At 44.6% G+C, this 25,101-nt stretch overlaps 1 protein-coding gene across 8 annotated transcripts in view; it reads left to right on the top strand.

Annotated features, from left to right (window-relative positions):
• The window catches only part of PACC1 (proton activated chloride channel 1), a 48,829-nt gene that overhangs the window by 13,576 nt on the left and 10,152 nt on the right, over positions 1–25,101 (top strand). For 4 of the 8 annotated variants that reach the window (XM_074949290.1, XM_074949282.1, XM_074949285.1 and 1 more), the window contains exons 2-5: positions 3,986–4,085; positions 7,623–7,838; positions 10,166–10,320; positions 12,869–13,011. In XM_074949290.1, the coding sequence (XP_074805391.1) occupies positions 7,727–7,838; positions 10,166–10,320; positions 12,869–13,011 (410 nt within the window). In that variant the 5' untranslated portion in view covers positions 3,986–4,085; positions 7,623–7,726. The remainder of the gene's footprint in view (positions 1–3,985; positions 4,086–7,622; positions 7,839–10,165; positions 10,321–12,868; positions 13,012–25,101) is intronic. The other 4 variants (XM_074949284.1, XM_074949288.1, XM_074949287.1 and 1 more) reach the window with 2 other exon arrangements.

A 25,101-nucleotide genomic window follows, 5' to 3' on the forward strand; every position in this document is an offset into this window, starting at 1 on the left:
TTATACCTGCCTCTGGAAATTTCCACTACATGAATCTGATGTAGTGGGTATTCACCCACGAAAGCTTATGCTCCAATATGTCTGTTAGCCTATAAGGTGCCACAGGACTCTTTGCCGCTTTTACATCTGTGAATAGTTTCATTCATATGGGCATATACTGGTACATTTGAAGAAACTGGAATAAACTTGCATGGTAATACGCTCCTGCTATCCTGTTATTGGTAGACTGTAGCTTTTAATGTGTATGCAGATGGGACTGGCTGTGAAATAGGTTTTGTAAGGTTGCATACAGTCATTCTGGATTGAATGCTGTGCTCCCAAGATGTAATGGCTTACCCCATGCTCGAGTTAAGCTTTTAAAGTCCAGTGCTATATGTGATTCTTAGTGGTTTGGAGTGAATTTTGTATGCACGTTTGTGGTCAGATGAGTTTTCTGGACTTCCAGTGAAGTCAGTTGTCCTTACAAGCATCAGACCACCAGCACAGCTTATCTAGTTACTAAGTGTGCGATCCATGAAGGGACTTAGGTGCCTACGTCCCTTTGTGGATCTGGGCCCAAGGGTTAGTGCTTCTTACACTTTGGGCTGACAGCCCTGTGATGGTTTTAAGTGTAAGAGGCTTGTAAAAATAGAACTGTCTCACCAGTGCAGAACTCCAAATGTTGTATTTTGCTTCTGAAGTGCATTGAAATGCTCTATATTTTGATTTTTCATCTGTCTTCCATTCCAGCATATTAAAGAAGGGTCATTGTAGATTTACCCTGAGAGTGTAATAAATGTTGTATCATAATATGTTTTCTACTTTTGATATTACACTGAAATTTATTGCAGTTATTTTTTCCATTCCATTTTTATTTTAATTTAATTTGACATGGAAGTTCTCTCTCACTGCAATTTGCATATTGCTGTGAATTGGAAACAATTGCGGCTTATTCAGCTTCTCAAGTTCCACTCTACTCAAAATCTCTCATTGCACTTGGTTTTCTTTGTTTAGACCTGATGTGACCAAGTTGCAGGTTTAAAGAAAGAATGAACCATCTGTTGTGTTAATTATATTCTGTGCTTCTGTAGGACCTTTCATCTGAGGATTTCAATGCATTTTATGTTGATTAAACCTTCAAACACCTGTGAAGAGTAGATAGTAGTATTCTCATTTTACAGAGAGCTAAGCTGGGACATTGAGAGGTTAAGTAATTAGTCCATAGTGTCACAATCTGGCAGTGGCAGAGCCCAGAATACCAAATGTCTTTAACCACCTAACTAGACAGTATAGGCAGATGAAGTGTCTGTGTGTTAGGAGGAAGTGTGTCTAATGGTGAGAGAAGATGAGAAGTCAGGAGCTGAGGAAACTATTTCTGGTTCTGCCACTGACTAGGTCTGTGACTTTTGATAAGTCCCTTAGGTCTTTTGTGCATGAGGAAGTTGCACAAGTATAACTTGAATCAACTTTTAAACTGATAAAAGGCTTGTCTACAGCAACGATCAGTTCATGGCAAGCAGCGGTGTGACTCTACCCTGCAGTAATCTGTGAGGATCCATCCATGTGAACCCAGCTGAAATGTATTAACAGTTAATTAATGCCATTTGATTAGCCACATTTCAAAGGGGACTAAATCAAAGGTCACTAATGAATTATTAATGGGAGTCAGCAGAGTCCGCACACACAGTTAGTCCCACAGCAGTCTTGTGCGGGGTAGAGTCACAACTCACCTTGCGCCAAACTAAATGTTCCGACAGTCTAATCTTTAAGTAAACTGGTGCTAAAGGCTTTGCAGACACTTTTATTTCAGCATAAGAGTGTCTTATTTTGGTTTAACTAAACCTGTTCCTAATCCAGGAGTGGTCAACCTGCGGCTCCGGAGCCACATGTGGCTCTTCAGAGGTTAATATGCAGCTCCTTGCATAGGCGCTGACTCCAGGGCTGGAGTTACAGATGTTAGTTTTCCAGTGTGCTGGGGCGTGCTCACTGCTCAACCCTCTGCTCTGCCCCAGGCCCTGCCCCCACTCCATCCCTTCCCCCAAGGCCCCTGCCCTTTCCCCTGAGCCTGCCACCCCCCATAGCCTCCTGCGCATGTAAAACAGCTGATTGCGGGGGAGGGGGAAGTAGGCGCAGATTGGTGAGGGCTGTCCGTAGGCGGGAGGCACTGGGAGCGGATCGGGGGCTGCTGACATATTACTGTGGTTCTTTGGCAATGTACATTGGTAAATTCTGGCTCCTTCTTAGGCTCAGGTTGGCCACGCCTGTCCTAATCTATTCAAGTTAACCTGCAATAATCCACTCTTAAACTGACATAAGAATCCACACTGCTTTGCATATCTGTTTAACTATGGCCATGTCTACACTACCACTTTTGTCAATATAATTTTATGTTGCTCAGGAATATGAAAAAACACCCCCTCCCCTGAGCGACATAAGTTACACTGACAGAAGAGCCGGAGTGTACAGCGCTATGTTGGTGGGAGAGTTGCTACTGCTGACCGTGGAGGTGGTTTTATTATGTCAACGGGAGAGCTCTCTCCCGTCAGTATAGCGCGGCTACACGAGCAATCTTACAGCGGTGCAGTTGTATTGGTACAGTAGTGCCCCTGTAAGCTTACTAGTCTAGACATGGCCTTAATATGTTGAAATTCACACCTTAAGTTATACTGGGGCAACAAAACCTCTGTCGACAAAACCTTTCTCTCTCTGCTGGTCTGAGTCTCTGCTGCCTCACACCCTGAGAAGTCAGTCACACCTGTGCAAAGTGTGTTTGAAACAGCGGTAACATTTTGCGCTCGCTTTTTGCAGGTGTGAATGACTACACAAAGTTGCAAGAAGAAAGGGGAGCATCAGGCTCTTTGCCTAAGAAGATTTTGCATCTGTAAAATGAATATTTGAGAGCTGGAATATAAGTCGCTAAAAAGTGAAAATGATCAATCAGTATATTTTATTACAATGTTTAAAATAAAAAAATGTATATTTTAAAATGAGATAGACAAAAGTTGGTGCAAAGGAAGGATCCTTAGCCCTTCAGCTTCTGTGAGGGACACCTGGGGAAAAGATGATAGGACTTTTTTCTTAAACAAAAGGAAAACCAAGTTTTCATTGTTTGGATTCCATGTGTTCCCCAGTTCTTTGTCTAGATGCTTTGTGGTATATATTGATGCCTATCTCATGTAACAAGCTTACGACATTGACCAAAATGTCCTGGCAGTCTGGGCTCTGAGTTGGAACAATAAAACGCGTGATCGCTATTACTTCTTTGCAAAGCCCTGATTTGTTTGTTAGCAGCTGCACTGAGCTGAAAAATAAAGAGCAGCGATTTGTCGACTTTTTGACTGTTCATTTGTAAAGACACATCCGCTGAGGTGGTTTGGGCTGCGCTCTGGAGTAACTTGCACTAATATCTATGTTAAAAACAATAACATTTCTTGCATGCCCTGCTGATGCCCATCTGATGAAGTGAGCTGTAGCTCACGAAAGCTTATGCTCAAATAAATTTGTTAGTCTCTAAGGTGCCACAAGTACTCCTTTTCTTTCTTCTGATTGCAGTGTGCTAATGCTTTGTCCTGTGGCATGGGTTGTGATTTGTAATAATATATATGCTGAAACATGGACCTACTTCACTCAAGAACATGTTGAGATCATGAGACACTATCTTAATTTTGAGGGTTCAAGTGGGCTGAAGATGCCGTTGAAAAGTGCTGGTTTTTAAAGGGTGTTGGTGTGCTGGACTGAGACTTGAAAAATCTGGGTTCAATTTCAGGCTCCCATACTTCCATTGTTGCCTTGGCAAGTCATTTAGTCTCTCAGAAATGGGGATAATACTTCCTTTCTCCCATCCTTAGTCTTGTCTCTTTATGTCGTAAGCTCTTTTCCTGTGTATTTGTGCAGCACCTAGCACAATGGGGCTCAGTTGGATCCCACTGCACTACTATAATACAAAAAAATAATCATTATTGTGGTGATATAAAAGTACATTTGAAAATGGGATGTATTTCCTCAGCTGAGTGAGGAAGTGGAGCACGGAGCTGAGCATCCAGAGCCAGTGGAGGAGGGGGAAGTGGACGACGATCAGGAGGATACCAGCTCAGCTATTTTACCAGGTGAGAGCTGCTGTTCCAAAAGTCCTCTATGAAGTGCCTAATAAAAGCTGCTTGTTTTGAATGGCCTTTTGGGGAGCAATTGAAACAATAAATGGCTTACTGTCAGGAATGAAATACTGTACCAAAGAGGAGCTGAAGAGTTCCTTACCCATGAGACCACATCACGGTATCTCCTCTACTACAGATATTAACCTGGTGTTAGAACCAAACCAAAGAAAATCCAGCAAAATCCATTTAAAAGGAAATGTTTCTCTGCCTCAGAAAGGTGAAGTGCTGAGCTGACCCTGCTGGGATTTGAATGTGCAATTCCAGGGAGCCAGTGTATTGCAACTTAGCGGTATAGGCATTGTCTACCTAAGCAGATTGCACCAGTTAAACAGAAGGTGTGGTTTTAAACCAATTTAGGCCTTGTCTACACTACAGAGTTTTGTCAAGAAAAGTTATGCTGCTTTAATTAAACTGCTGTTGCATGTACACAGGATACTTCTTGTGTCGGTAGAGCACATCCACACTAGCAGCTCTTGCGTTGACACAGAGAGCAGTGCACTGTGGGTAGCTATCCCACTGGGCAACTGGATGCAGGGTGCTTTGGGAAGGGTTTGCAATGCCTCATGGGGCAGGGACAGTGTCACATGATGATGATTTCTCAACCCCATGGTTCCAGGGGCATCCTGTACATTGCCAGCTGCTTTTCAACTGAAGTGTATGGGGGCAGAAGAGGAGAGAGAGTGTGTGTGTGTTGGGGGGGGAGACAGAAACTGTGTGGGTTGGTGGAGAGTGTGTCGGCATGCTGTCTCTTTAAGGTCACACAGCAGCCTGAGGCAGGAGGAGGGGGACACATCAGCCCGGCTCTGCACAGCAGTCTCTCTCCCCCAGTACCTCCCGACTTCCCAGAGCTTTGAAAGGGGAGCGGTGCCTGCCTTCGAAGCTAGATGCAGAGCAGCCAAATTCAAAACAGTGAGTAGAGCAGTCTCGGTGGGAATTGTGGGATACCGGGGGAGGCCAGTTATGGTGACATAATGAATGGCAGCATCTACACTGACACTTTGTTGCTTTAACTTTGCCCTGAAAAGCTCTGTGCCTCTTGTCGAGGTGATCTTATTTTGTTAGCAAAACAGAAAGAGTTTTGCCGCCAAAAGTAGCTTTGTAATGTGTACCCCTCCCCTGTTTTGTCGAAACTGTGTAGTGTAGACAAGGCCTAACTTCCGGCACAGTAAATACTGTGTAGATGTGCATTTTGGTTTAAATCCGGTTTATTGCAGTGTTGAGTAAGAATAGGTGTAAACTAAGTGTCCATACTCACTTTTGCACTTTTTTAAAAAAACAATATAAGTTTAATTGGTGCAATTTTCTTGTGTAGATAAGGCCCTGGTTTTTTAGGCTGTCCTCTCCTGGTAGTAACTGTGTGGGAATGGCCTGTGTGACCGTGGAATCCCATTATTTGACTAGGCACATGTTCACTGGGAGCTTTTAAAGGGTCAGTATTTACTATGGTAAGGAACAAACACCTCAGCATACTCCTACATTTGAAGGATAGGACATACGGTGGCATGACAAAGGCTGATTTTTTTTAATATGGCCCCCGGTGTAAAAGACCAAATTGGCAAAATATAGCCACCACTTCTGGCACTTCTGCATGTGCCATTTATAACACCCGTTTGTGTGTGCAACCATATAGTGCACATAGTTAAACCTCCTTGTGTGTAAGTCAAGTGTTGGTTCTTAAAAGTTGTGCAGGCAAGTCATGGGCGGGGGTGTCTACACATATGAAGGGAAGCTGATTAAAGGACTTTGACAGTATTACCCATCCTGTTGATAAAGATAGTGAAAGTGTTTGAGAGAGGATAACTTTAGATTTTTTCTAGAGTTAACTGGAATCCTTCTCATGTGCAACTTTATATAATATGTGTACGGAGTTAGGTGTTAGACTTTAGTCTTTAAAAATGTAAGGATAACATATAACTGACTGACTTCTAACCTGGGGCATGCATAGGGTTGCCAACTTTCTACTCACACAAAACCAAACACCCTTGCCCCACCCCATCTCTGAGGTCCCTCCCCCACTCACTCCACTCACTCTCCCCACACTCACTCACTTGCTCATTTTCACTGGGCTGGCTCAGAGGGTTGCGGTGCAGGAGGGGGCGCGGGCTCTGGGGTGGAGCCAGAAATGAGGAGTTAAGGTTGCGGGAGGGGGCTCTGGGCTGGGGCAGGCAGGAGGGGGATGAGGGCTCCGGCTGGGGGTGCGAGCTCTGGGTTGGAGCCAGGGATGAGGGATGCAGGAGGGAGCTCCGGGCTGGGGCTGAGGGGTTTGGAGTGTGGGAAGGGGTTCTGTGTTGGGGTGCGGGGGGTGGTGTGAGGGCTCAAGCTGGGGATGGGGATGCAGACACTGGGGTGTAGGAGGGTGCTGGGGGGTGGGGCTGAGGGGTTCGGCATATGGGAGGGGGCTCCGGGCTGAGGCAGGGGGGTGAGGGCCCTGGGCTGGGGGGGTGAGTTCTGGGGGAGGGCAGAAATGAGGGGTTTGGGGTATGGGAGGAGGCTCTGGGCTGGGACCAAGGGGTTCGGAGGGTGGGAAGGGGATTGGGGCAAGGGTTTGGGGCGTGGGAGGGGGTCAGGGGTGCAGGTTCCGGGTGGCGCTTACCTCACCCCCCCTCTTACCCAAAGAAGCAGCATATCCCCTGTCCCGCTCCTATGCGGAGGCGCGGCCAGGCGGTTCTGTGCACTGCCCTGTCCACAGGTGCTGCCCCTCCCAGCTCCCATTGGCCATGGTTCCCAGCCAGTGGGAACTGTGGAGCCGGCACTTGGAACGGAGACAACGTGTGGAGCCCCCTGGCTGCCCTACATGTGGGAGCTGGAGTGGGGACATGCTGCTGCTTCAGGGAGCTGCGCGGAGCCAGAGCAGGCAGGGCGCCTGCCTTAGCCCTGCTGTGCCTCCGACCGGACTTTTAACTGCCCGGTTAGCAGTGCTGACTGGAGCCACCAGGGTCCCTTTTCGACCAGGTGTTCCTATCAAAAACCAGACACCTGGTAACCCTGTGCATGCATGCTGCTGTTAGCTAGCTACATAAGAGCACTACAGTGCTGAAAGCCTCTGTGTTGATGCACAGATTAAATTTGGTCAGGATCAGTTGGTTCAGACTTGGGAGAGATGAGTCTTTTATGCTGTGGGAAAAAAAGGCTCCATCAGGGGACTTTTCGCTGTGAACTCTGAATTTTTCAGCTGAACTGGCCTCTTTTTAAATGTATTTTTCTTCTGCCTATTGTGTCCCTAGGCACTATCCGTAATGTGGGAGGTAAAACAAAGGCAGAACCCTCCCTCTCCTTACTGATTACATCTCGTCATGTTCATGGGAAGTAACAGCCAACTGTTTGCTAGTCAAAAAACATTATTAATTTGTTTTTGTATTTTAAATCAAACTAAGTCTGTTGTTCCCTCTCATTGCAAATGGTTCATCTTGAAATAAACACTCTGCATGATTCAGTGTGGAAGACTGTAAGTAAATATACTTACAAATTTTAATCCTATATTTTGTTCAGTCCTAGATAGTGAATCAGGTACCAGTAGCCCTTCTGTGCGTTTCAGCAAGACCTGCCTAAAGAATGTCTTTTCAGTAATTCTCCTCTTCATTTATCTGCTGCTCATGGCTGTAGCTGTGTTCCTTGTCTACCAAACTATCACTGACTTCAGGGAAAAACTCAAACACCCGGTGATGTCTGTCTCTTACAAGGAGGTGCCCTTGTATGATGCTCCTGGTAAGTCTCTGGAAACAAATCATCATAGTGGTGAAGTCCAACTGTATCTCAAGACGTCGTTCAAATCTTTGCATGCGTTACTGACAGCATTTTGCATGTAAGAAGTGCTGGTGCCATTTACTCTCCAAGTCGGTCCAAGTGATGCAAAAAATGCTTTGGGCTTGGCTTCTTTTTTTGTTTAACACATGGTGGTGGTGACTTCAATGCATGGAACCTTTTCTTGGTTATTATGAGACAGACTTGCTGAATCTGAACATGTATAATGTTAATACAAGCTTTAGAGGCTCGTGCAGCTCTTCAGTAGCTCATATGAGGCTTTTTTTGCAGTCCATAGACTTGAATAGGCTCATCTTGATCTCTTGGGAGTGAGAAGAGCATTGATCACGGGAGTGCTCCTTAAGCTACTTAACCTAGCCAAGGCAGCACATCTGACTGCTGCCAGGATCCCTGCCCCTTGAAGTATCAAGAAATAATGGTGGTCAAAAGAAGGCAGAGCTTTCGTATTAAAAGGATTTTATAGGCAGCCACAAAATCATCATACTGTCATAGTTTGCTGTTGCACTGCAATATTTACATTATGGCATTGCATCAGTAGGCAGTGACAATGAAACAGCTCCACCCTATCAATATCACAACACAACATCAGAGCAACATATGGCAGTCCTTTGGTGACTTCATTGTTCTTTTTAAAATGCTTTGGAGTTTGTGTGTGTATGTGTGTGTGTGTATATATATATATATGTGTGTGTGTGTGTGTATGTGTGTGTGTGTGTGTGTGTGTGTGTGTATATATATATATATATATATATATATATATATATTAAAAAAAAATTAACCAGTTAATGTTCACAGCGTGGTAGAGCATGCAGTTCAAATCAGCATTTGCAGCGGCTTACTCAAAGGGACACAGTCAACTTAAAAATCACACTTTTTTGTCTGAAAATTTTACCCACCTACTCTTGTTAGGAGTAATCCCTCCCATGACTATTGTTGAAAGATTAGAGAGAAAATATTTGGGGTTTTTTCAGCTATACTGTGTGCATTTGACAGCATTCTGTGTAAAGTTAATTTTAATTATTTCCTCTGTAGTCAGTTAGGCCCCAATTCTGCAATCAGATCTTTGTGGGGAGCTGCATTCACAAGCTTAGGTGTCTACTGACAGGGATCTGATTGTAAGGTCAGGGCCTTTGTCTGTTTCCCCTATGATTTGTATGAGTCTTTCACACAGTGACGGGGGAGAAAAAGACATTTTAAAAAATAAAAATCTAATTGTAAAACCACAAAAATTGGCAGTGGGCCCAGAGGAAGTTGTGGGATCTGAAATTACTTTTAACTTTTTTTAAAACTGACCAGATTTTTCTTCCAAGTATGGAACACTGGAGATTAGCAAAATGTATTTTAGAAGCTCTCCACTGTCCTTTTTGACGTATGAGAGAGCATACAGGGTATTTCAGTAATTTGTGTAGGTTATTTTTACTTTTAAAGTAGTTGATCTATATTGTCTTCAAGCAAATCTGTGTTGCCCAGACTAAATGTGGCAAAAGAGCTTTGCTGGTTTTCATGAGGGGGAAGCCGGAAAGAAACACATGAAGTTTTTATACCCACCATTGGACTTAAGCATTGTTGTACTTTATGCTAAATATATTAAGTGCAGCATAGGTGGGGAAAAAATAGCCTGCCTCCCTGATAACAAAAGTGATGAGAGAGGATAATTTTGTTGACACGTGTTTTATATCTTTGATTTATCTTGATATACTATTTAGTAATTTTAATGTCTATTTGTTGCCATAGCAAGGAACATCTTTTCGCTTTTATTTTGTCAGCCAGTGACTTTAGAGATTCCGTAGACAGTACATTACTTCTGTTGGATATTGCCAGTGTGGGCTTATACGCTATGGTTTAAGGGCTTGATCCAGTAAAACAGTTAAGCACTTTAAGTATTTGAGGAGTCCCATTGACTTCAGTAGGCCTATCCACATGCTTAGGTGCTTTTCTGGATTGGGGTTTTAGGGCCTGATCCAGCAGCTTCTGATGTTAGTGGAAAGATTCCCGTTGACTTCGGTGGGCTTTGGATCAGGCCCTGAAAGAGAAATAGGCAAGGTTTTTGTTTTATTTTTTAACCTGCTGCTCAGAGCTCAATCCTGCAAGGTGCTGAGCAGTCTAGCCCTGGTCCAGCGGAACATTTAAGCACGTGTTAACTTGGAATGCTTTGCTGGATCTGGGAGCTCAGCACCTTGCAGGATTAAATCCTAGAATGACAGTCCACTTACTTGGGCAAGAAATCAACTCTCATTTATGTTTCTTCCAACTTTTTTCCCCTGAAACAGGTATTGCACTTTACCCAGGCAAGGCTCAGCTGCTTAGCTGCAAGCATCATTACTATGATCACATTCCGCCTCTGATAAACCCAGGTCAGCCAGGAGAAATTGAGTGCACCACTCAGAGAATCAACTACACAGATCCTTTTACTAATCAAACCATGGTAATAATTAAAAAGACAAAGGAACAGAATTCAGCGGATGGGGTTGTTTTGTGCACTGCAGCATTCCAGAGTAGCAGTATATGTTATCCAGGAACTGCTGTGAAATACTTGCTTTCTTTTTTCTTAACTGTTTTCGAACAATCAGTCCTTATTTTTAGAAATGTAAAAGACATCAGTTGGTTTATTTTGTTGATAGCTGAGCTATATGTGTGTCATAAGAATCTGAATAGAATGGAACGGAATAGATATTTGACAGTGCAACTTTTGGTTCATTTCTTATAAAAATCAAAACTGGCATGCAACTTTAGATTGTGAGATATGTTCAATTTGTTGAATCCTGCTTCAGTTGAAGGCAGAAGTTTTTCCATGGACTTTCAGTTGGAGCAGGATAGGTCCTTAGATTCCCTTTTTACATATTCCATGTGTGGATGTACGTACATATATTGTAATGTCACTTTTACCAGACTTGCTGGAATCTTCATGTGAATTCGGCACCCCACTAAACTGATTAGATTAGGAAGGCACACTGAATATCAGGTGAACCAATAGTGGTGATGCTCATGTAAAAAAGGAATTGAGTTGTAGTCCACCTTTATTTGCTGCATTTGCAAGAGCAATTTTTGATCATATTTAGATAATTTTTATTTAAAAAACAGGCTGAAATATGTCAGTTTGTTGAGTTTAAAATTGTTGTTCATGTTTAATTTACTCTTTTTAAAGCAGTCTGTGTAAACACCCCTTCATGCCAACCATTTTTCCTCTTCTTTACTCTTCACTTCTTTCTGGGGAGCTGCCCCCACCCCTCTTCTTTGTGTTGATATTTATTTAAGAGCAAAGGCAATGTTAGGTTCATTTGTAATGTGTTCTCTCTCTCTGCTTTTGTTATGATTGCCTGTTTCAGTGTGCTAAAGTCCTGCATTTTGCGCTGCATGTATTAGATACGTTTTAAGAATCTTTGTGCTCTTGTAGCTCTGATCTTGCACTTGACTCCACACTGTCAGACCTCTGCCTCTGCAGAGTCCCACTGGAGTCAACGGGAGTTCTCCTGCGGGCAACAAATTGCAGGATCAGGGATCTATATTGAGCATGCTGTCTGGTATGCAACTTCATGTACAATACTATGTTTTCTCTGCTTAAAGTGGGGTTCTGTTCCCCGACATCACTTTTCAAAGCCTGTCAGTCAAGGTTTGTCTATCGTCAGTGTTGGATCTTAGAATTATATTTATGTGAGATGTTTGGGCTAGATGAGTGACCTTCTGTTTTGCAGGGAATCCCCACCTTTTCCTTAGGTAGACTCTCAAGTCATCCAGGGGCTGCTGGAAGAGGCTTGTAGGATCCAATCCTCCATTCCTTGTGCACACAGAACTCCCAGTGACTTCAAGGCAGGTTGGAGTCAATAGGAGGTGTGATTCTATAAAGAATGTATGATTGGGCCCTGAAAAGGTACTGGCCTTTTAACATACTCCCCCCAGCCCTCTCTCGCCTCAGCAGCTGGGGCCAGGGGAGAGGTGTCTCTCCGTAGCGACAGCAGCTCTGGTGGGCCTGGTCTGGGCTGAGGGAGGGTCTTCTTTCCCCAGCAGCTCTGGTGGGCCTGGAGAGGGGCTTCTTTCCCCGGCAGCTCCGACGGGGCTGGGCCAGGCCAGGCCGAGGGAGGGGCTCCTCTTCCCTGGCCGTGGCAAGTCTGGGGCAGAGCAGGTCCAAATTGGGGTTGGTGGGGAGGGGCTCCTCTCCCCGCCGCGGCAGGTCCGTGCAGGGGGAGAGGCATCCCTGCGTGGGGCTTATGAGGCAGCTGCGTGGCTGCACATCTTAGAGGGAACTTACACTCACACCCCCAGCTTGAAGTGTAGACATGCTTCTAGACTAGCCAGGATCACTCTCCAGGTTCTAAGAGCTGAAAAATCATAGATTCACAGATTTTAAAGTCAGAAGGGATTATAATAATCTGACCTCATACATAACAGAACAGAACCTCGCCCAGTAACTTCTGCATCAAGCCCAATAACAGTAGTGAAACTAGAACTTTTAAAAAGACATCCAGTCTTGATTTAAAGACTTCACTTTGCAGTGCAGACACTGCCTGAGATTTGAAGGGTGATCATAGTATGGGTAGGCATCCGTGAGTTAGCTTTAATCGAGTTGGTTCGGGTAACACAGCATACACATGGTGGCCCAGGCTCCAGAGTAGAAGCCCTCCAGGGACCCAGGGTACTTATTTGGGTTGCTAGCCCGTGCTACTACATCTACACTGCTGCTTTACCCATGTTAGCTAAATGTAAAGCTAACACGACTATGCCTACCTGTGCTATGATCACACTTTTCTTTGCAGAGTAGATATACCCTTAATCAGCAAGTAGGAATTTAGATATGCCCAGCCATTCTCACTGGATATCTTAACTGATGTGTACTTACCAAAGGCATGAAAATCCCCATGTATACTAGACTTCTGTCATGCATTAGTGACAGGTGGCAAGTTCAGTGACAGGAAATGAAGATTCCTTTACTTTTTTCATAGTTCCATCAATAACTCTTTCTTTCTCTGTGCTTATAGAAACATGCTTTGATTGTCCAAGGACCTCGAGATGTGAAGAAAAGGGAACTGGTGTTTTTGCAGTTCCATTTAAATGAAACAGACCAGGATTTCAGTGCAATAAACTATCTTCTGTTCTCTTCTTTCCAGGAGTTCCTCAACAGGTATGCACAGGAATAAAGGGTGTGGCCTAGCAAATATACTGTAAGATGCATATTGTTACTAGTAGAATGAATTTAGGGCTTCTTGTTTTCCACTTCTGCTTTTACTGATTTTTAGGTGTGTGTTTGGGCTAGCTTGGGGCACTTTCATGCCTTGGAAAAATTGGTTTCTAGTCATTAATGTTGGTGACTGAAGAATTTTGAGCTGTGGAAATGGTTTTCAGTGGCAAAAATCACCTCTGATCAATGTTGCCACCACTCATCACTTGACTTTTGCACCAAAGATACTGAATGACCAGTCTGTGTTGTTGGTATGGATGACTTGGAAGTGAATCTCAGCGGGCAGCACAAACAGGAAATACATTTTAAAGAATTATAATTTTTCTGTTTTTATTTCTGTTAAGGGTTTTTTAAATCAATGATTAAAAAGAATCAGTGATGTTTTATCTGAAAGCTTAAACATAGTTACTCTGGACCCTTGTGTAAGGCTCTACAAAACAATTCACCTGTTTTGGGTGGGATTTTCAAAAGCACTCGGCAACAGACAAACTCCGCTTCCATTGAAGTGAACGGTAAAACTCCCACGGTATGTCTGCACTGCAGCTGGGAACAAGCCTGGCTTGTGCTCCTGGCGCTCACGCTGGTGCGCTAAAAATAGCAGTGTAGACATTGCTTTGATGTGGCTTGGTCTCAGGAGACCCCCCTTCTCTGCTTGAGAGCCTAAGCTCCAGCCTGAGCTGCAACATTAGCTGAGCTATTTTTAGTGCACTAGGAAAAGCCTGCGGACCCAGGCTGAGAGGCTCGCTCCCAGTTGCAGTGTAGTCATATCCTCACTGACTGTAGTGGGAGCAGAATTAATCCAACATTTAGCATTTTGAAAATCTCACCCTTCTATTGACCCTCCCTTACCTGTAGGGGGCGGATTTTATTTTTATTCAGTCTTTGCATTGAATTACAATTACTTGGTTCTGCTGCTCTCTGTGGCCCTGATCCAAAGCCCACTGAAGTTAATAGGAGTCTGCCTTTCTACTGATTTCAATAGGCTTTAAATCAGGTCCTAAATTGGGAAAACAGTAATATTCACACATGTGGTAAGAGAAAAGAGAGCAGAGCCAGAAAAATCACACACCACAGCATAGTTCATATGGATTATGGGGACAGCCAGTCCTTTGAGGTAGGGAGGGGAAAATAATAATTTTAGTATTATCATCCTCAACATTTGTATTTCAGTAGCATCTAGAGGCCTCAGCCAGGTTGGGGCCTGATTGGACAGCAGCCAGCACAAACAGAACAGATGCCTCAAAGGGCTTAAATTGCAGATGCTTTTTGGTAACAATGATTGATTTTTTCTGAAAAATTTTCCACAAAGCATTTGTCCTTCAGTGAGAAAGGGAAAACATTTACTTTCATAATAAGTACTGATCTTCTATAATCTTACTTAGTGCTAAAACATCCCAGAAAGTATCAGTGTCCAGGTATTTATAATGTACCATTGCTATTTCAGTACAAGAAAACACTGTTTTGTAGCTTTCAATAGAAATTAAGCTTAACATGATCATCTATTTTACAATCTGTTTTCTTTTTCTGGTTTTCATGTAATATATGTTGCTACCTTGGTAACTTACAATTAGCTACCGCATAGAGTCTGTCAGCCAGTCATTCAATACCTGTCTCTTGCTCACAGTGTACAAAGTCTGAATACTGGCCCCTCCAGATGCCTGCCCCTTTTGTGCCATATTCAAGCTCTGCAAGGGTGGGTATGTGTCCAAGTGAGTAGGTAGGAACTGCTTAAAAATGAACATTAGAAAGAATCCCCAGTGCATTGCAGGATTTAAGCAGAGTTTACATAACGGCACTGTGTGTGTGACAGCTTATAGGCACAGTAGCTAGGAATTGTTTGAGGGAACCGGATTCTACACCCTGGCCCCCAGGCTTGCCATAATTAGGCAGATCAGAGATGACATAATTGCTTAACCAATGGGAAGTTGCTTCACTCTTAAAGAAACTGCCTGCTGACCAACCTGGCCCTCAGCACTGGAAGGCACCAGAGCTGCAAAGGTCAAGAAATCAAATGGTTTAAATTGGATCCACATGTAATCGGGTTGATGCAGTGACAGAGCTAATAGGGGGTGAATGCCCCCTTGGCAGCCTTTGGGTGCGTGTGGTGCCTTTTCACATGGGGCTGGTGAGCAAGTCTGCACTGTGCTCCCCTGGAAGGGGTGGTTCCTGTCCTGTGGGGCCGGTTCCAGCTCCCTGCTCCAACTGTGGCAACATGGTACACCTGATTGTGACAACAGTTGCAATGCCGCTCACTCAAATTTGGTCCGGCCACCCCCGGATGGCAGTGTGATCCCATGCACCGTTGTGCCATGGCTGGAGTGGAGAGCCAGGCCCAGCCCCACAGGACAGGAGCCGTAACTGCCAGGTGACTGTGGAGTGGGCTCGCTTCACTCTCCATCTCACCACCACCGACCCATTGCACCTCCCTTGCTCCTGGTTGCAAAATGTGACTCTGAAGAGCCTTGTGTGTCCATTTGCAGCAGTAAGACAAGCGGGATTTGGCATAAACTTTGAACAAACTAAGACATACAGTCCTTTAGTAAACTTGGCAGTATATGATGGGTTCACTTAGGGTGAACAGAGCCTTAATACAGTAAGTGTTCTAGCTGAGAGGCTGGGTTTAAATGAATTTTGGGTAAGGATCTGATTTGTAACTTTCAATATAAATTAAGCTGATCATGAATCATTTACTTTATAATTAGCTTTTCTTTTTATTCTGGTTTTTCATGTACTATATATTGCTGCCCTGGTAACCTACAATTAGCTACAGTATTGAGAGCCTTAGAAATGAAGTGGATTGAATAATTGAAGAGTCCAAGCTTGACCATGAAATAAATCTAAAAACCTTATAGATTCACATGTGGAATGCACTTGCTCTGACTTGGTCAGATTTCCAGTAGATGTCTATTTAAGCCAGGGATGGGCAAACTTTTTGGCCCGAGGGCCGCATCGGGTTTCTGAAATTGTATGGAGGGCTGGTTAGGGGTGGCTGTGCATCCCCCAAAAAGCCAGACATGGCCCGGCCCCCACCCCCTGACGGCCCCCCTGGGACCCCTGCCCCTAACTGTCCCCCGCTGCCCTATCCAACCCCCCCTCCTTCCTGACTGCCTCCCCCCCCCCCAGGACCCCTGCCCCATCCAACCACCACTTCTCCCTGACCACCCCCGGACCTCTCGCCCCTAACTGCGCCCTGCCCCTAACTTCCCCCCACCACCCCATTCAACCCCCGTTCCCTGCCCTCTGACCGCCCCGACCCCATCCACGCCCCTGACCACCCTCCAAACTCTCCTGCCCTCTATCAACCCCCCCCTGCTCCCTGCCGCCTTACCGCGCTGCCTGGCGCACCGGTGGCAGGCAGCCGCGCCGTGCAGCACAGAGCACCGGGTCAGGCCGGGCTCTGCAGCCCTGCCGCCCCGAGTATTGCGCTGCGTGGCTGCGGAGGAGGGGAGACAGCCTCCTGGGTCAGGAGCTCGGGCTGGGCAGGACGGTCCCGCGGGCTGTAGTTTGCCCACCTCTGCCCTACTACATGTCTGACTTCTTCTAACTGCATCAATGACCATGTGGCTGCTTCATATATTTCCTCATATACTGCATGCAGTTCTGGAACCAAGGTTACTGCTATTGTTCTCAAGGAATGCACTTTTCAAAGTGGAAAAACTATTTCAGCATTCCAAAATCAGACTTCAGGATTCTCCTCTGATGTATATCAGAACACTTGAAGAGAATTTAGGTATCTCTGCTGCCTCTAAGCCGGGGTGGGCAAACTTTTTGGCCCGAGGGCCACACTGGCGTTGCAAAACTATATGGAGGGGTGGGTAGGGAAGGCTGTGCCTCCCCAAACAGCCTGGCCCCCACCCCCTATCTGCTCCCTCCCACTTCCTGCCTCCTGAATGCCCCCTCCTGGGACCCCTGCCTCCTGAATGCCCCCTCCTGGGACCCCTGCCCCCCCAGGACCTCCCCCCCCATACCTGTCCCCTGACTGTCCTGACCCCATCCACACCCCTGACAGGCCCCCAGGACTCCCACGCATATCCAACCCCCCCTGTTGCACATTCCCTGACCGCCCTGCCCCCCAAACCTCCACCCCCCCCCGTCCCCTGACTGCCCCCCCCGAACGCCCGACCCCTATCCACACCTCCGCCCCCTGACAAGCCCCCCAGGACTCCCATGCCTTATCCAGTGCGGGGCCCTCCCCCCCAGTTCCCTGACACCCCCCCCCCATCCACCCACTCCCTGTCCCCTGCCTGCCCTCCAGGGCCCCATGCTGGAGCCAGCCACACCGGCGGCACGGCTGTGGGGGGGAGGGGCCGGGGGCTCAGGGGCCGGGCAGGGCGGTCCTGCGGGCTGAACGTGGCCCACGGGCCGTAGTTTGCCTACCTCTGATTTAAGCACGTATCTTGTTTAAATAATTTCCATGCAATTCACTCCCCTCCCTCCAATTACCGAGCTTGCACTCTGATGCAGGAATGAGCAGAGATGTTTATAAAACATCTTTTGTTTTATTAGTGTCACATTATGCTGTCTCTTAAAACTCTAGTTATTGGCTCTTGCTCAGTGTTGTTAATATTCACTCACTGTAATGATAGGAGGTGATACTAATTCTGATGAGAAAGGATGCATTATCAGTGATATGCACAACAGTTCACATAAAGTAACTCCTATTAAAGACACTGTGCAATATGATTGCTGATAGGTTGTATCATATAGAATTCCTGCATTCCTGTGCCGTGGCTGCAGTTAGCTTTTGAGTTGCTTTGGAGAGTAACTGATTGGCTATTGTGAAATGTTCTCTGTTCTTAGGGGCTTTTGTCATCTATGGACATGATCCAAAGCCCATTCAAGACAGTGGAAAGACTCCTATTGACTTGGGTGGGCTTGGATCAGGCCCTACATGATTGTCTTCGGACAGAAATTCCATGGGACAGTGTCCGTCTTTATTCTATATCGTATGTCTATGCTTAATGTTCTACAGCAAACGACATCAGTGAAGACTGCCGTGGGCCTCTGTGTCTGGAGAATTGTACAGACGCTCCCCAGGTTACGCAAGACCTGACTTACGCAAAATTGCATTTAAGGAAAAAGTTCCGTAAGCTAGAAATAGGAGGGTGTTTTTTTTTTTTTTTTTGGCATAACGTTCAGGTATATGTTTCCAACTTACACAAAATTTGAGTTATGCATGGCTTTCCAGAACGGAACAATTGTGCAAGTTGGGGAGTGTCTGTATGTCAAGTCTTGTGGTTAACCAAGCGTAGAAACCTGTGCTGGACCTGACTGTCTCTCGATGAGTTTAACCAGATGTCAGATCACAGATTTACTCACTGCTTGCTGTGCTCTTTTGGCTTTTGTAGAATGTATGCTGTTTCTGGAACCTGCGTGTGTGCGTGGTTTTTATGGTTGCTGCTGTACATGCCACTGTTAATTGTAGTGAGGAAAATTAATGAAACATTTATTTATAAAAAGTAAAGCTAGAGAATAGAGTTTTTCTTTCCTTTATTATTAGTTTAACATCTGGGTTAGAAGGAAGGAAAACAAAACTTCACCGAAAATCTAGAAGTTAGGTAACATCTTAGCAAATCTAAAATAAAATTATTTCCTTATCTCTGTAGTGTTGCAGGATGAACAGCAGTATTAAATCCTAACTGCCCACTTGGGAATGGAGGCTGTGCTATTCAATGACCTAATTAGAGTTCACCACTGGTCCCTAGTGCCTGGATTGCCATGCACAGAATTGTGCAGATTAGTGAATTACAACACACAAGTAACAGAACTTCTAAAAATATGGCATTCCCATGTAATTGACTCTGTCTGTTGTACCTTATGACTTGCTGACTTTAAAAGAGACTCTTACACTAGAGCAATAATGAAAGGAATCCATAGAAATTTGGTTTGGTATATTGGCATTTTTGGGCCAGGATCTTCCATCAGGATTTGCTAGTCCAGACCCTTGTGCTCTGCTGAATCCCTTTGACTTCAATGGGACTCAATAGGGCTCCAAGTTAGAAGATCCTAATGCAAGATGAGTTCCTTAGTCATGAAATATTTTAGGCAGTATCCCATGTGTCTAGTATTTGTGGTCAAAGGTTAGTCTGTGTCCATCTAAATAAACCCCTAGTAAGCAGGTGTATTATCACTGGAAGTATTGTCCGGTAGTCCAGCCATAACACCAGCAGTTGGGAGAGCAAGTATCTGTGGCTCTGGCACTGGGCAAGCCACAACCTTTTTGTGCTGCAGTTTCCTCAACATGTGCAATTGTAATGATGATTTACTTTACATGGGAGTGGTTCAGTTAATATTTTTTAAGTGCTCTGATAGCCTCAGCTGAAGGGTGCTCTAGGAATTGTAGGATAGAGCACTGGCAGCAAGTTCCAGGTTTCAAAGTTGTAATGTGTAGAAAACTTTAATTGGCAAAAACTGAAGCCAGTGCTTAAAGTGTGGGAAATAACACTTCTCAACAGCGGGCTGGGGGTGCTGAGCGGCACACGTTTTTAGTATTGTCCTATTGGTTGCTTTCCCCATTGGCCTGTCTCATGGGGAAGAGCGTCCAGTCAGGGTTGCTGCAAGATGCAGACAGAGCTCTCTTCTCCCTTCTCTCCAGAACAGACACCATTCGCACAGGAGCTGGGACCAGAAAGAGCTCAGAGCAGCTCTGCTCCTCCTTTCCCCGTCCTATGAGCAGCAGGGATGTGATGGTTCCTCTGCCCTTTCCCCTGCAGCACTCAGCCTTGAAAGGGATGAGGGCAGGGTGAAGAGCCCCCGAACTGCTTCTCCAGCCTGGAAGGGGATAAAAAGGACCCAACTGCAGAGCTTTTGCCCCTCCCCCCCAGCCAGGGAGAGTGTGATAAAGAAATCCAGGAGCTGCAGGAGAAAGCAGAGGTGGTGGCAGAATTAATTTGGGGGGTGGGATGGGCAGATGTGAGGATGTCAGACTCCCCCCATACTTTTCTGTCCACTTAACTGCTGACTGAAGCAATGACAGTGCGGCCTTTGCAGCAAATGTACCATAGGAGAGTCAAAAGGGAAATACTCAGTTTAAATTATGTATTTAAAATACAACAAAATTTTACCTACCTCACTAAATACAGTTAAAAGTGAATTAATACCCCCCCCCGCCATTTTCTCCATTTTTATGTAATTTGGAGCAACCCCCCCCCCCCCCGCCCACCTGAGCTTGGTCTGGTATTTTTTTTAGTCAATTTCATTTTCTGATTCTAATGCTCGTACAGTGCTACAGGGGTCTGGATTGGAAACACGTGCAGGAGCATAGATCAATGCTTTCTCATTGCTACTCCCAAATTCTTTGAACTGAACATTTTAAAAGCCCACAAGTGCTACATTTTGGGCCTAACCAATCTATCAATGTCCCTTAATTATTAAAAGTTAGGGCTGTAGGATTCAGATTGGTTTCATAACTTACCGCCTAGATTTTCCATTTCCTTGTATGATTTGTCTCGGAAAGTTCTTCCAGGACAGTGTAGGTTAGTCATTCCTCAGGCTTGTGATGAGCCTGTTTGGTTGGTAAACTTCTAATTATACATTTTCCCCTGCAGAGTGGTAACGCACTGCACTGTTCTGGATTTGTCCCCATGAGATATGGCTGTGCTGCTCATTACCATCTCTTATAGCTATTGGAGAATGAGCCATTGCAAGACCCAGTCTCACTTGAATTCTGTTTTGTTTCATTTGCTTTTTCTTTTTGTTTGATGTTTTGCCCATTTCCTTTTTGTGTGGGTTTCTTGCATCCGAAGCTTGGTCCTTTTGTCTGAGTGCCTTAACAAACAGCTAGCTGCTCTAAATGTTTCTAGAGCCACTAAAGGCCCTGGGATTTGATCTGCCAAGGTTGGGGTGGAGATAATCTAAGGCTTTTCCTTTGAGCAATATTTTCTTTGCCCCTAGTTCTGCTTCTTTCATGTATATAATGAGGTTTGAACTTGGGTTTCTCTTGAACATTTGAGCGTATAACCTCACCTCCCTGGCAGGGGTGTCCCTTTTGGATAGGGCACCCCCTTCCATGCACACTTGAATATTCATGTTAAGCCAAAGAAGGGCTGATCAGACACCACAGTGTAAGGCAGCCATCACCAAGCCTGGTCAGCTGCTGCTCTCCCCAGGCTTAGCTCCCACCACACTGCAATCTGAGCTTATGGGTCAGTGAGAAGAGAAACAGGAGCCCAGCTGCTGAGTGTGCAGGGAAAAGAGCAGGGCTTTGGAGCGGAGTGCGGAGCAGCTCTGGAGCAGTGGAGCTGCAGGTTTTTGCCTGGAGCTGGAGCAGAGCCGGAGCACAGCTCCAAAGCCCTGGAAAAGAGGCTTGGACTCAGCAGAGGACACTCAGCAACAGTCCTCGGTGGAGAAATGCAAGTTGGATTGGCCAGGCTCCTGCGCTTTATTGGAGTGCTCAGAGCCTTTAAGGCCAGAAGGAACCATCATAATAATCTAGTCTGTCCTCCTGCACATTGCAGGCCACAGAACCTCACCCACCCCTCCTCTAATAGACCCCTAACCTCTGGCTGAGATACTGAAGTCCTCAAATCATGATTTAAAGACTTCAAGTTACAGAGGATCCACCATTTACACTAGTTTAAATCTGCAAGGAACCTGTGCCCCACACTCCAGAGGAAGGCAAAACCCCCAGGGTCTCCGCCAATCTGACCAAGGAGAAAATTCCTTCCTGATCCCAAATATGGCGATCAGTTAGACCCTGAGCATGTGGGCAAGACCCACCAGCCAGACACCTGAGAGAGAATTTTCTGTAGTAACTCAGAGCCCTCCCCATCTAGTGTCCCATCAGCAGCCAATGGAGGTATTTGCTGCTAGCAATCACAGATCGGCTATATGCCACTGTAGGCAGTCTTGTCATACCATCCCCTTCATAAACTTATCAAGCTCAGTCTTGAAGCCAGTTGGGTTTTTTGCCCCCACTGCTCCCCTTGGAAGGCTGTTCCAGAACTTCATTCCTCTGATAGTTAGAAACCTTTGTCTAATTTCAAGCCTAAACTTGTTGATGGCCAGTTTATATTAATTTGTTCTTGTGTCCACATTGGTGCTTAACTTAAATAACGCCTCTCTCCCTGGTATTTCTCTCTCTGGTGTATTTATAGAGAGCAATCATATCTCCCCATAGCCTTCTTTGGGTTAAGCTAAACTAGCCAAACTCTTTGAATCTCCTCTCATAAGGAAGGTTTTCCATTCCTCAGATCATCCTAGTAGTCCTTCTTGCACCTGTTCTGTTGGAATTCATCTTTCTTAAATATGGGACACCAGAATTGCACGCAGTATTCCAGAGGAGGTCTCACCATTGCCTTGTATAATGGTACTAACACTTCCCTGTCTCTCTGCTGGAAATACCTCGCCGGAAGCATGCTAGGGCTGCATTAGCCTTTTTCACCACTGCATCACATTGGCGGCTGATAGTCACCCTGAGATCAACCAATGTACTCAGGTCTTTCTCCTCCTGTCACTTCCAACTGCTAATTCCCCAAATTATAGCAAAAGTTCTTGTTGTTAGTCCATAAGTGCATGATCTTTCACTTTGCTCTATTAAATTTCATTCCATTTCTATTACTCCAGTTTACAAGGTCATCCAGATCTTCTTGTATGATATTCTGGTCCTCCTTTGTATTGGCAATACCTCCCAACTTTTTGTCATCCACAAATTTTAGTAGCACATACCCACTTTGTGCCAAGATCATTAATAAAAATGTTAAATAAGTCTGGTCCCAAGACCGATTCCTCCATAACTCCACTAGTAACCTCCCTCCAGCCCGACAGTCCACCTTTCTGTATGATCCGTTTTAGTCTCTCACTTAACCAGTTCCTTATCCACGTTTCAATTCTCATATATCCCCATCTTCTCCAACATAACTAATAATTTATAATAATATAATATTTAACATTCCTGTGGTGGGAAAAACACCTCAACAGCCCAACACTGTGGCATTTAATTTCAGAAATGGGGAACTATGCAAAAATGAGGAGGTTAGTGAAACAGAAATTAAAAGGTACAGTGACTAGAGTGAAATCCCTGCAAGCTGCATGGACACTTTTCAAAGACACCATAATAGAGGCTCAACTTAAATGTGTATCCAAATTAAAAAACACAGTAAAAGAACTAAAAAAGAGCCACCGTGGCTTAACAACCATGTAAAAGAAGCAGTGAGAGATAAAAAGGCATCTTTTAAAAAGTGGAAGTCAAATTCTAGTGAGGTAAATAGAAAGGAGCATAAACATTGCCAAATTAAATGTAAAAATGTAATAAGAAAAGCCAAAAAGGAGTTTGAAGAACAGCTAGCCAAAAACTCAAAAGGTAATAACAAAATGTTTTTTAAGTACATCAGAAGTAGGAAGCCTGCTAAACAACCAGTTGGGCCCCCCTGGACAATCGAGGTACAAAAGGAGCACTTAAAGACGATAAAGTCATTGTGAAGAAACTAAATGAATTCTTTGCTTCAGTCTTCATGGCTAAGGATGTTAGGGAGATTCCCAAACCTGAGCTGTCCTTTGTAGGTGACAAATCTGAGGAATTGTCACAGATTGAAGTGTCACTAGAGGAGGTTTTGGAATTAATTGAGAAACTTAACAGTAACTAGTCACCGGGACCAGATGGCATTAACCCAAGAGTTCTGATAGAACTCAAATGTGAAATTGTGTAACTATTAACTATGGTTTGTAACTTGTCCTTTAAATCAGCTACTGTACCCAATGACCAGAAGATAGCTAATACAATGCCAATATTTAAGAAGGGCTCTAGAGGTGATCCTGGCAATTACAGACCGGTAAGTCTAACGTCAGTACCGGGCAAATTAGTTGAAACAATAGTAAAGAATAAAATTGTCAGACACATAGAAGAACGTAAATTGTTGCGCAAAAGTCAACATGGTTTCTGTAAAGGGAGATCATGTCTTACTAATTTATTAGAGGTTTCAGAGTAGCAGACGTGTTAGTCTGTATCCGCAAAAAGAAAAGGAGGACTTGTGGCACCTTAGAGACTAACAAATTTATTTGAGCACAAGCTTTCATGAGCTACAGCTCACTTAGGGGGGTCAACAAACGTGGACAAGGGGGATCCAGTGGACATAGTGTACTTAGATTTCCAGAAAGCCTTTGACAAGCTTCCTCACCAAAGGCTCTTACATAAATTAAGTTGCCTTGGGATAAGAGGGAAGATCCTTTCGTGGATTGAGAACTAGTTAAAAGACAGGGAACAAAGAGTAGGAATAAATGGTAAATTTTCAGAATGGAGAGGGGTAACTAGTGGTGTTCCCCAAGAGTCAGTCCTAGGACCAGTCCTATTCAACTTATTCATAAATGATCTGGAGAAAGGGGTAAACAGTGAGGTGGCAAAGTTTGCAGGTACTAAACTGTTCAAGAACTCAAGATAGTTAAGACCAAAGCAGACTGGGAAGAACTTCAAAAAGATCTCACAAAACTAAGTGATTGGGCAACAAAATGGTAAATGAAATTTAATGTGGATAAACGTAAGGTAATGCACATTGGGGAAAAATAACCCCAACTATACATACAATATGATGGGGGGCTAATTTAGCTACAGCTAATCGGGAGAAAGATCTTGGAGTCATCATTGATAGTTCTTTGAAGACATCCATGCAGTGTGCAGCGGCAGTCAAAAAAGCAAACGGGATGTTAGGAATCATTAAAAAAGGGATAGAGAATAAGACGGAGAATATCTTATTGCCCTTATATAAATCCACCTCTTGAATACCGTGTACAGATGTGGTCCCCGCATCTCAAAAAAGATATACTGGCATTAGAAAAGGGCAACTAAAATGATTAGGGGTTTAGAACAGGTCCCATATGAGGAGAGATTAAAGAGGCTAGGACTTTTCAGCTTGAAAAAGAGGAGACTGAGGGGCGATATGATAGAGGTATATAAAATCATGAGTGGTGTGGAGAAAGTGAATAAGGAAAAGTTATTTACTTGTTCCCATAATATAAGAACTAGGGGCCACCAAATGAAATTAATGGGTAGCAGGTTTAAAACAAATAAAAGGAAGTTCTTCTTCAGTCAGTGCACAGTCA

This window comes from Natator depressus, chromosome 3 (assembly GCF_965152275.1).
Source record: "Natator depressus isolate rNatDep1 chromosome 3, rNatDep2.hap1, whole genome shotgun sequence".
Lineage (NCBI taxonomy): Eukaryota > Metazoa > Chordata > Testudines > Cheloniidae > Natator > Natator depressus.